Source organism: Fringilla coelebs, assembly GCF_963513975.1.
Source record: "Fringilla coelebs genome assembly, chromosome: 15".
Classification (NCBI taxonomy): Eukaryota; Metazoa; Chordata; class Aves; order Passeriformes; family Fringillidae; genus Fringilla; species Fringilla coelebs.
In genome coordinates, this window is record NC_140041.1 from 5365566 (window position 1) to 5378444 (window position 12879).

Below are 12879 nucleotides of genomic sequence, written 5' to 3' on the forward strand. Positions count from 1 at the left end.
TTTTCCAGGATTCCCCAGGATTCTCCAGGATTCAGGATTCTCCCCCTCTGTTTTCAGCACTGCTGCTGTGGGGTCACCCCAAAGGTGACATTTGGGAAAGTTGAGTTTGCCAGGGGACATTTGAGCACTGTTCTGTGCACTAATGGCAAATGGCAAAAGCTCTATTTTGCTTTCTTCATTAATTCAGAGCTCTCCCTAGCATGTGCTTTCCCACAGGTCAAAAGGACCTCTGGTGTTCAGGGAATAGTGGTCTGACAGAGACTGTATTAACTTCCATATTCTTTGAGAGAACAATCAGCTTTTCCCCCCTCCTTTCTGGACAGATTGTCATGGCAGCACACTGCAAGAATGAGTGGAGGAAAAAAAAAATTGGTTTTGCGATGAAAAACTGTAATAGAAAGGAAGAAAAAGACATTTTCTAACATAAATTGCTTTTTTCCCTCCTCATACTGTCCTAAACTTATTCTGTATGAAAAAAAGAAAAAAAAAAAAAGGCATAGAGAGAATTGTAATGCTTAAATTGTCTTTTTTATATTTTACAGGGTTTTTAATAGTAATTAATAAATAGAAAAGCTACAGGTCAAGAGAATAGTAACAGCTCAATTTAGTTGTTCTAGGACTTAAAAATATCTTCAAGCTGTGGTAAAATCACATCTGTCTATCATTTTATTGGACATTTATTCTTAGCAGAAAACAATGAGATATGGAACATAATATACTGCCTTCATTGTGATTAAAAAGAAACCTTCTGCAGTTTTCAAAGTCTTCCAAAAAAGTAGCCATGAGTCATTTTATGTCAGTGGAAGACTCCAAGTGGCTGCCAAATTCAGACAGTGAAGTTTTATGGAACATTTCTGACTTCCAAACAAAAAGAAACCAAGTCTGAAGAAAACCGTGAGCTGTTCTGATGCCTGTTATGAAAAAATGAACTCTGAGGGGTAGACTAGTGCAAGCTTTGGTTACCTGTGTCTCAGCCTTTCCCCAAATCAGATTTATTTGCATGTTCTCTCAGGTTTTTTGCAGAAAACGTGGGACCATCAGCCACCTTTCCACAGCTGAGGGCTCTCTAATGCGGTAAAACTGCACAGAAGTTTCTACCCTAGGACTCTAAAGCCAGAAATAAAGCCTAACAAGTGTTATCCATTTGTGTTTAAATGGTAGAGTTACAAGAAATTGTCTCAATCATGTCAAATCCACAGACTAAACTCAGTAAAACAGATTTTTCAGTGGAAAGCTGTTTAAATACACATGCATATAAACCCACTGGCCATTTTCCCTACCTGTGTGTTGTGCACCCCCACGCCCAAATAAATGCCTGTGGAAACAGAGGACAGTCCTCAAGACACTATTTCAGTGATTTTCAGCCTGCTGGAGATACTGATACAGAACTAAGGAGGAGTACTAGGAAAAAAAGGAAGTAACTACACTGAAGAGTAACTCAGGATGAACAGCTCAGTCTCACTGCCACGCTTGTCCCCACTGCCACCTCCTGATCCTGGCAGCAGCCCCCAGCACCCAGAGCAGCTCCAGCTCCTTAAAATCCTTGCTGGTTCCTTAAGGCTGGGTTCTCCACACCCCCAGGCAAAGTGTTGTAAAGGCTGCAGAGAGAAGAGCAGTGTCACAGAGGCTGCCGAGAGTCACCACTGCCACCCTCCAACAAAGACACAGCTGGACGTGTGAAGCACAGTAATTGAACCCTGCCTGGCAGCTGGGCAGGGTGGTGTACAGAAAAGCAGGTGCCAACCTTTGGGCACCTTGATCTGTCATACTGTGAAACAAAAGCAAGCAGGATTGCTCACAAAGGCACAGAGGCAGAACAGCTGCACTGCGGGACGGCGGCAGCGATGGCTCGGTGCGGGCACCTCTCCACAGGACACCTGCTCCTCACTGCAAGCTGAGATCCCCTTGGGTACACTTTTATAGCCTTCTCTCTCCCTAATCCCGCTGGGAGCTGACCCCTGGAGAGTTCTCTGGGGGCTCTCACCACGTGCTCCTGGCTCTGGCTTGTCCCCACAGCCCTGCCCTGTCCCAGGCTGCTCGGAGGCTGCTGAGCTGTGACACTGCAGAGCTGCGAGAGAGGCTGGAGAAAGGCGATGTGGAAAATATAGAGAGATATATCCAGATGAAATATAGAGACTGCTGGACTGGGGATCACATGCAACTCAAGAGTTTGAGATGGAGAACACCAATTTGGAAATAAAATCTAGAAGAGGAATAGGCACATGGCAGCTCCAGGGAGCTGCAGGGGCACCCATCACCTTCCTGACTGCTGGGTCTGTGGTCTAAAAGATTCCAGGTACTCTGCAAGAGGTATGAGCCCACCCATTCAGCCTGTCTGCTTGAATCCTAGTCAGCTTTTGTGGGAGTTAGCCACTCAATAGCCAGCTTTGCCCTTTAGATTTATGAATCTCCTTCTTGCACTACTGTTTATTCTGCAGGAACAGAGCAATCAAACTGCTGCTTAATGCCTAGTAAAGACTAAGAGGCACAGCTACACACAAACCCACAAATAATCAGGGTCTTTGCACATGTATGTACATGGAAGTGTGGCAGGATCAGTCAGCAGATCCAGGAACATTTAGGAGTTCTGAATCGACTCAACCACAGGAACTTTCTCTTCTTAAGCAGAAAACCTTGTGTCTTTTTTTGCCACAGGGTACTGAGTAGCTGTTGCATAGAGCCAAGTGATGAAATGCAATAATGCCTCCATTTGTTATTCCAGTGGTGAGGATTATGATAACAGTGTTTTGCATTTCAATGGGTCCATGCAGTTTTAACTTTCTACATCAATTAATGAACCTTATTTCAAAACACTTCTATTTTAAAAGGCATACATGTAAGCTCTCCACTATCTCTTCATTCAACTACTCACTTAACAAGAAAAAAAGAAAAAGTACTAACAGTGCTACTTCAATTCTATAAGTCATAGAACAGAATAATAAAACTCAGAACTCAGAGAAATTTATCAGTCAACACATAAACTTAAATAAAGAGGAATTAAAATCACATAATTCTAGACTTTTTTTCATAAAGACCCTAAACATGCCTGTCTATTCCTGTGCAGTCACTCATGCTGCCTGTTCACTCTGCACAACCCAGAAGTTAAAAATGCAAAAGACAAGATCATGAAAACATGCAATTATCTGCAATCAGTAAAAACTTCTTTGAGCTTATGTGTACGTGAGTGGGAGTACATCTAGATGGATTTTCTGAATCATCATTATGTATCCTGCTTTTGTAGTGTTTCCCTTCCCCCTTTTCTCCCTCCTATTCATGCCCATATTTGTTATGAAAATGATACTGCTAGAAATGACCTTTTTACAGTGCTTTTGCAATCCTCCAAGTACATGGCCCAAATGTGTTTAAAGTCCTTGGGGATTCTTTTGACTGTGCTTTCCTTGACTCTTTCAAGTGCTTTTGATTTTTAGACAGGCCCAGAATCCATCTATGCAGATTCCAATTATTTGGAAAGTCCCCACAACCTTTCTGCAACCTTCACATGCAGGAACAAGAGAATGAAGGAGTCAGTTCTTGCCCCAGCCTTCAGTCTCAGAGGAAGAACCTGCTCTACATATGAACCTGTAGCTGCAAGTAAATGGTAAGAGAAAGTCACAACAGACAAAGCAAAATTAGAGTGAGGACTCGTTTCACTGCTCCAAGTAGTTGTTTGTTATGCCAAATATATCCTAGGAAATCGCATTAACAAAAGGAAAGGAAATTTTGTTTCACTGTTCTGTTCCAGAACATTTTGCATCATGTACAAAGATATCAAAATATTGAGACATCATTGAAAATAGGCAGACAATTGCAGAGAGCAGTTGTAGCTTGGAACTTCAACACATTCAGAAACTTCAAGTTTACATATTCAGTTCAGAAGTTCTGCAGCTGATCTTGACACCCCAACATGGTAAAAAAATGCGAACGTGGTATTAAGGACATTTCAGATATTTAATTTTTTCTTTAAAAAAAAATTCATATTGCTTTCCCCCACTGTTAAATGCCTTTCCTCGTGTGCCCCATTCTTGGCTTTTTTACCCTGACTGCCTTTCTTGGCTCAGTGCACTGGGTCCATTCCTGCCCTGCAATGAACTGGAGCACTGGGTGCAGATGTTTCCCAGCTGTGCTGCCCCAGGATTTTGAGTTCAAGCACTGCATGGTGCACAGTGGCACGCAGCTCACGTTGCTGCTCCATCCTTTCTGCTCTCACTGCTGTCCTCAGACTCACCTGAGTGACTGTGCTGGAATCAGCCTAGCAAAGTAACAAATGCAGCCTGAACCTCAGGAAAAGGCAAATACTTTGAAGAGTTCTTTTAACGTTCATAGCAATTCTTTTCAGGTTAAATTTTCAGATTTCTCAATCTTTATACTGAACTTGGCACGAATGACCTCGTATTCGAATCATTGGTCTTATACTACAGCCCACAAGTTCTAAAGAAACCTATTTCATAATCACCAGAAGGGTGGCCATCATCCTTCCTCCTGAATCACAGAAGAAACATTAGCATGTCACAGTCTTCCTTAAAGCCTAGCATCACATCCTCGTGAGCAAGCACAAAGAAATTATAGACACAGATATAAAATTATCTTTGCAACTGAAAGATTTGGACTGAAATTTTTTCAAATTACGAGGCTAATTATGAGAACTGAAGAATAAGAGTAATTTCTATTTAATTCTATCCTTTTTTTTTTCTCCTGAATTAAGTATTATTAGTTATAATGGCAACAATTAATTTTACATCTATATAAAGTACTGAAAGAGGCATTAATAAATCAGGCAATCTCAATGAAACATCCATCCATGGAAGCTCCTCTGTTCTCCTCCCTCACCAGCCATCCCAGTGCCCATGTGGGGTTCTCATCCCAAAGGATTCCTGCTGTGTGAGGAGCCACTGGAACCTCCCCTGCAAAGCCATTCCTTTCTCCCTGTGCCCTCAAAGCATTCCCAGCTTTAAAGCAGAGCACTGCCCCTCTGGCTGTCAGGAAGGAAGGAGACCCACCCTGGGATGTTCAAAGGCAGTGTTTTCATCACACATCCCCTTGGAAAGCAATGATTAGAGCAGCAATAAAGGAACACCTCTCAACTGGAGAAGGTAGAAACCAGCACTTTGTTAGGAGGAGGAGATGCTTTGAAACAGACTGCAAGAGGACAATAAAAGTTAAAGAGCATTAAACAGCAGCTCTGAGCCTAAAGGTAAAGAAGCTAAATACTGCAGAAATGAACCATAAAAATAGCACCATAAAAATGCTACAGCCAAGCATTACTGTGTCCTTACTTAGAGATATTTCAACCCTCCCATTCCAGAGCCTTATTTCAAAGAAAACAGGGATTATGTAGCCAGCCTGGGAGCCTGATGCAGCCATAAAGCAGGGAAGGGAAGGCACAGCCTCTTTGTTTACCTGAACCAGGAACAACCACCCTGAAATCAAGCACACATCACTGGAAGTGTTCCAGGCCAGGTCAGCCAGGGCTTTGAGGAGCTTGATCTAGTTGAAGGTGTTCTTGCCCATGATGATCCTTAAGCTCTTTCCAACCCAAACCATTGTACAATTCTAAATATGCACAATGAGAAACTCAGCACAGGTATGCTGCAAACTCAGAACTCCACTAGAAGCAATGAGCTGCTGCAATACAGATAAATGTAATTATGTAACAAATACAGCACCACAAAGGATACACAAGGATTTGGGCACAGTTACCTGAAAAGGCCACATGAAAACATGTGTAAGCAGTAAAAGCTCCCTTTACATCATGAAGAAAATAAACCAAATGTGATTAGCAACCTCCAATCAATACTGAAACAAAAGACAGAGAAAGGATATATTTGGAAAATGTGATGTCTCCAAACAGTCTGAATTTAGCCCAAACTGCCTAAGACAGCAAAGGAACAAAGGGAAGGTTAAAATATTCTTACCAGAAAGAAAAAAAAAAAGCAACATGCAGACGTGTGTTGTATTATTCAATGATTTCAGCACTTGGTACTGTTAGATAAAGAGACATCTGGAATCTAAATTGTGATCTGAGTTTTGTAGTGCTGACACAAAGCATTCCCTTCAGACAGCTCAGGTGCCACCTTCTGTTTCATAATCAGTAACGTGACCACTTGCACATCATGTTCAGTTGAGAACAGAATCTAGTGAAGGTAACTGAAAGATGAAAACTAAGAGTTATGAAACCCTCTCTTGATAAAGCAGGTGCTGTCAGTGCTGGCTTTGCCTCCTGAGCACTCCTCTACTGAGATTAATAAACAGATAACAAGATAAAAAAATTAGAGTGATGCACTGTGAAGAGGCAGCATGAGAGGGGTCAATGTTCTGCAACAACATAAAGCTTTAAAGTAAAGGCTGAAGTAAAAAGTTACCAAAAAGACACCTTATGGTTTTTTTTTTTTTTTGTGGCTACTGGAATGAATGTAGATGAAACACCAGTTTTAAAGTGAAAGAATTACAGGGTAATTCTGAAAGTCTCAATGATTTCACAAGCATCAGATTCAGTCATTTTTGAGTTAATATTCTTGTGATGAAACTTGTCATCAAGCCCTGTCAGGTGTGTAATTTCAGAAAAGAACTAAAATTGATCCTGAAGCAGCTCTGGAATAGTCTTGGAAGACAGCAATTCTGCCAGGACATTTTCTAATAGTTTAATGCTTGCCTGTGACAAACCTGTCTTCCAAAGAGCTCCAATTAACTGTCGGGCATCCTGCAACCTCCAAAAATAACAGGATTCACAAAGTAACCTTTTGTCATGTACACACACACTCCCAGAGGTTGCAGGATAAGGAAAAAAGAGAAGAACCAAAGTCAGTAAAGGCATTCACAGTCACCTCCGGCTGGAAATAGGTACAAAATCAGACAGTAAAAAACTCAGCCAGACAATGCCCACTGCTGTGGCTCAGGGATGCCAGCATGATGGCAAAGAATCCTTCTGTGAATATCCCAAGGAATTCCCTCCAGGCAAAGTGATTGGTAAATTGGGACAGTCTTGAGCCTTCAGCAATGGCATATTTCAGATGTTGCTGTACCCAAGAACAATTCCATAGAGGAAGAGGCAGACCAGGCACAGCACATGGCCACTCTACATCAGAATTAAAAGTAGGTACTAATCCTGGGCAATGAACCACACTGCAAGAACCAGTCTGGCTGGACAGGACCAACACTTCTATCTTGTAATTCTTAGCAATAAATAAAAAATTCAGGATGTCAAAATTAAGTTCTATAAAATAGCAGAGGTTCTCACAGAAGGGGCAGTTCAGAGTTAAGGGTTTTTGGGATTTTTTTAAAATTTTTTTTTTTTGGCCCAAGTTAGCTCCAAACCTTCAGTAAGCAAGAATACCTTTCCCTTCCCTTTTTGGCAGTCTCAGCTTTGGATAACCTGAATTGGCTTCCCACTTCTTCATGGCAGCCACGTTCCCATTTCAGCAGAGCAGGACAAAGCGAGGGCAGCCCCCTGTGCCAGCCCAGCCCAGCCCAGCCCAGCCCAGCCCAGCCCAGCCCAGCCTCCCTGCCCCTCCCAGGCTCATTTCCTCCCCATGGGACTGTCACCCACGGCTGATTAACCCCTGAGTGACACCAGCCTCAGTGTTGTCAGCTCCAGCACCAGCTCCTCGCAGAGCTCCCAACCAGAGGAGCAGCCTTTAATGGAGTGTTGGAGGGGGCTGTAACTCCCCCAGATGTGGCTCCTCGGGGTGTGATCCAGCAGAGCCCCACTGAAGCCCTGGGAGGCTGCAAACCAAACATAACATCCCAGAAGCTGTGGCAACCGTGCAGCTGAAACCCTGGCAGGAGCCAGTGCTCCCAGCAGCCCAGCTCCTCCACCTGCTCGCTGTGTTTGTCACTCTCTGGGCAAGCAACACCACCCTGCTCTTCCAAGCACTTTATTCAGCACCACAATGGCTAATTTTAAATTCTGAGAGATCAGCTCTGCCAGCTCTGCTATTTAAAGTGCAAGTTAAGTATGTTTGACATTCCATACCCCAAATGACAACAAACCAGAATATTTAGACCAGCAGCATGTCAGGCATTTATTTATTTATTTCTCTGTCAGGCCTAAGTGCTGCACCTTTTCATTTATATGCTGCTGTTTGCCCCACAGGCATCAAGCTGTTAACATGTACAAAAGAGATTAAAATGAACTTGCATGCTGGATGAGGTATAAATTAAAATTATAGTACTGTCAGTCATGAATCTCGGATTGTTTCTCAAAGTCTCCCAAAATGCATAATGTCAAGTGAGCCTCCGTTTGTGGCTTCTGGAAAGGCAAAATGTATAATTTTTCAGCAGCACAGCAAATATGAATTCTAAGTTGTCCCTGAGCCTGTGATATAAATATGCTGTATTAATTGCATGAGTTGTGTATGCAAGGAAGGTCCACGTCAATAAAAGGCTTTAAAATGGGATGTGAGCAGCGTTATTCACTGTGCACCTTCCAGTGCAAAGCAGATTGGGGCTGCTGGCTGTTCTAGAGCCTCTCACTCCCCATCTGTGTCAGGAAAACCACCCCTGACACAGAGGACACCAAAAACAACTCCCAGCAATCCAAGAGTGTTCTCTGTGTGCTTTGGAGCATCACCAGTGTCATCCCCCAGGGTGTCCATCCCCAGAACTAATTGTCAATGCACAGCGAGCCCCGTGGCAGGGAGGAATGATGCATCTGACTCCATCTCATCAGAAGGCTAATTTATCACCTTATTATATTATAGTAAAGAATACTATACTAAACTAAAGAATACAGAACACTGTACTATACTATACTATAGTAAAGAATACAGAAACTGTACTATACTATACTATACTATACCATACCATACCATACTAAAGAATACAGAATACTTTACTATACTACTATACTATACTATACTATACTATACTATACTATACTATACTATACTATACTATACTATACTATAGAATACAGAAAAGATACTAAATGCTAAAAAGATAATAATGAAAACTCCTCACTCTTTCCAGAGTCCTGATACAGCTTGGCCCCAACTGGCCAATGACTCAAAACAACTCAAGTCCAATCAAGCAATCACCTTGGGTAAACAATCCCCAAACACATGAGCACAACCCAGGAGAAGCAAATGAGATAAGAATTGTTTTCCTTTTCTCTGAGGCTTCTCGCTGCCTCTCAGCTTCCCAGGTGAAGGGATCCCGTGCAGAGGCTGTGCATGCCAGAAGCACCCACCTGGTCTCGAGGGGGACGTTGCTGTTGAGCACCCAGCTGTCCTGGAGCTGCACGGACTCGGGGGTGGTGGCCAGGTCGTTGGGCGCGGGCGCGGGCGCGTGGATCTGGTTGCGGCGGTTGGTGAGCGAGTTCCTGTTGAGGGAGTTGGCAGAGGAATGGTGATGGGACAGGGAATGGTTGTGAGGAGGAGGGAGAGGCGGCCTCAGCGTTGATTGGCTGTGGTGATTTGAAGGGCCTAAAACAGAAAAGAAAAACAAATCACAAATGTGTGTGGTGGCACTGCTCTCCTCGGCATTTTCAAGGGGCTACTGCCTGGAAAAAGAGACTGTGCCTCTTGGACCTGTGGGCATCAAAGCGTGGGCAAATCAGATCAGTGATTATTGGAGATCAGCAACACAAAACAGGGCTTCCAGCCTGCACAGCTGGCATGCTGACAAAGACTGTATTTAAATTTTAAAATACTTCTTCATGGATTCTCCCTGGAGAAAGTCTCCTCAGTGGAGCAGCCAGGAGAGCAGCCTAGCTGGACCATTCCCTCCATCTACCAGGAGGAAATTTACCCCCTCTGTTTCTATCAGGGACTTTGAGCAGATGAACTTTAATGGATTAAAAATAGCGTTTGAGAATATGGTCTTTATGCCCCTATAAAACTTAATCAGAGAAATCAATCTTCTCTCATTCACTGTATTTTACCAATCAGCTTCAAATGAACAGGGCTTGTGCCAGCACAAGAAGATTAAACTCCAAATATGAAAAGAGAGCAGCATGGCAGTGATGGTATCTTTCATGTTATTCCAGTTGATCAGGATTTGGCCTGTATTTTTCTATTTAGTAATGCCACAAACACACAGCAAGATCTGGAAATTATGCAACTCTTTCAGTCTCTTTCATTGAAAAATGACAGATGATATTTTTTAGTGATAAAGAAGGATATAAACTTTTCTCATTCTTTGAGTACTGACATGTTTGCGTTGATAATGAAAAATATTTTTTCTAATCATTAAGGCAAATGGATTAAAATAACAGCACATGAAAGGAAAATCTGAAAAGCAGGTGTCATTTGAACATAGTCACTTTTCTAAACAAAAACGCAGACTGGTAAATAAGTTCATGTGCAATTCCACAGATTACAATAATTTATGTCTAATAAAAACAGCAAAAGAGAATAAAGAAAACAAACACTATTATGAACTGTATGCTTTAGACATTTTATCAAATTGTTTTCTAGTGAACATTAATCAGTAATACTAGAGAAATGATAATTCTAATGATGCATGTTTGTTTTTAGAAACTGAAGCAAAGTACTTCATTGTACTTAATGAATCAAATAATAAAAAGAAAACATCACAAAACATCATTTGCAGCAAGACTGATCTTTGTCACATGAAACAAAGAAGTCTAGAAAAGCTGCTGAACTGAGTAATTACTGTAAGTTAATGAAGGCCAAGATTTATTTAAAAAAAAATAAAAATAGACACAAAATGACACCTGAAGCCCAGCCCCCAGAGCAGCAGGAGGATATTTCCCCAGCATGGAACCCTGAGCTGCAGCAGCACTGGGGGACAAGGCTGGGGGTGACCTGCCAGGGCTGGGCTAAGGGTCAGACTCGAGGATCTCAGGAGGTTTCCCAAGCTGACCCCAGGGTTGTACCAACAGCTCTCTGCTGGCACTGCTCTGCAGGCTGCCTGCCAGGGAGGGGCAGGGAAAGAGCCTCTTCCTAACAGCCACACAGGCAGAGAGCAGAGACAGCAGCAGGTTTGGAGAGAGGCTGCTCATGTTCATGTCTGAGGGCTGGGGAAGCACAGGCTGCTGAGGAGCAGAGCCAGGTTTACCGGTGCTTACACGAGGCAAGTATAACTTGTCCTCTGTCAAGAAACTTTAAGAAATGAATAATAATAAATTCTGCACCCTCCCCATGTTGCCTTAAATCTACACAGCAGTTTCTTTATCTTTTTTGAATGGCTGTTGCCAGAACGTGCACCCTGTGGGAATGTCAGCTGCTTTAAATACAAAGTCACCTTTTATGAACACATCCTAAATTTTAAGGCCATCATATGTGCATCTCTCCTCACTATCCTTGGCTCTCTCTTATCTAAGCATAAAAGAGACTGTTTAGCCCATAAAGTTTGATGTTTAAAACCCCCACTTGGACCTCCAAGAACATCAAATCTCCAATCTGTACTAGGTCCTGTGCCATTCCACAGCAGCATGCAGAGCAAGACACAGCAGGAAGAAAATGTGTTTGGACAATATCCACATGCACTGAAGCTTAAGTGGAATTACTCTCCTAGTCTGTGCTCTGACTTTAAACAAAGCATGCTTGGATTTCAATAAGTGAATATTTATGAGTGATAAAATACAAATATATGCCCTTGTGTTAATAGTTACTTCAAAAGATTCATGTGCATCATGTTCTCCTAGCTTACTTTAGATGCAGCTTTTCCTTCTCAAGGATAAGTACAAAAAAAGTCACAGCCACATAAAACAGTTTTGCTCTGAGAGCCACAGTAGAACCAGTTAAATAAAGACTCTGAATCTTGTCACCACAATATCATGGAGACTGCTCTTAAAAGTGAGCCAAGTGGTGAGCCAAGTGCACATCAATGAGAATGAACAGCATTTCTGTAAGACTAAAAAAGAGCTGAAATCAAATTACCACAGATTATTTAATCTGCCTCAAGATTCAGCTCCCACACAGTAAATGTAAGATGCTTTGCAAAATGAGCTGTGCAGAGGTAACTGAACACACATTGCAGCTGCAAAAACTCTGAAATCTGGTGCAAGACAAATGTAGCGTTTAATATAGAAAAATAAACAAAACCCAATATTAACATCATATAAATATTATATAGCTTCTATTAAACTGTATAAATGCTTATATATATAAAAAGTACTAACTAGGGAGCGTGCACACAGTTGTGTATATATGAGAGAGATAAAAGCTTAACGTGCTGTTTCTTCATAAACCTGTTCAAATTAATCAAAAGCAGGAGCCCAACACTGTTCAACTTGCCAGGGATATAAAATTGGATTCACATCTGAATATCTGAGCACTTCTCTTTGAGCATCTTTGCCTAAATTAAAACTTCACCAGCAAATCTGCTGAGCTCTGAAGCTCAGAGGAAGAAATCACTGGTCCCATAAATAAAGGATCCAAAGGGATTGGCCCCATGGATCCCGTGGCATGACACACTCTGGCCTCTGGAAATTGCATTTGATTTGGAAGCCTAAGCACAATGAGTGTCTTGATGGAGTACATCTGGCTTTTTACATCAGGAAATAGATTTTATTTTTGGTATAGCAGTAGCCAGTATTGGTCTGGGGGACAATACTGAGGAAATGATGCCTTTTCTCAATTATTCACTGAATTAGTCATTTCACCAGGATACACTATACAAGCTCAAACATTTAGAATTTAAGGAAAAGTCTTTTAAAAACATAGTGAAAATCAAAGACCTGGAAATACTGGTGCTCTCCACACTTAGGCTTTTAAATATTTTTAAATTTCTCATTTAAATTCACAAACAGACAACATATCTAATTCCAATCAATTTTAGTACACATTGATTGTGCTGAGCATTTTCCAAAAATCATGGCCTAGTGTCCACATAATCAACATGTCATTCTTCAAGAGATCTTACTGCAGTCAAGAATATCAGCAGCACTCGTTGCAAATTAGAAGTTGAGTGAGGGTA

The 12879-nt window shown here is 41.9% G+C and overlaps 1 protein-coding gene across 6 annotated transcripts in view; it reads right to left on the reverse strand.

Moving 5' to 3' along the window:
• The window catches only part of TENM2 (teneurin transmembrane protein 2), a gene marked incomplete at both ends in the record, with an annotated part of 473693 nt that overhangs the window by 164739 nt on the left and 296075 nt on the right, over positions 1-12879 (reverse strand). For all 6 annotated transcript variants that reach the window (XM_084215965.1, XM_084215964.1, XM_084215963.1 and 3 more), the window contains one exon: positions 9185-9419. In XM_084215965.1, coding sequence (XP_084072091.1) covers positions 9185-9419 — 235 coding nt within the window. The remainder of the gene's footprint in view (positions 1-9184; positions 9420-12879) is intronic.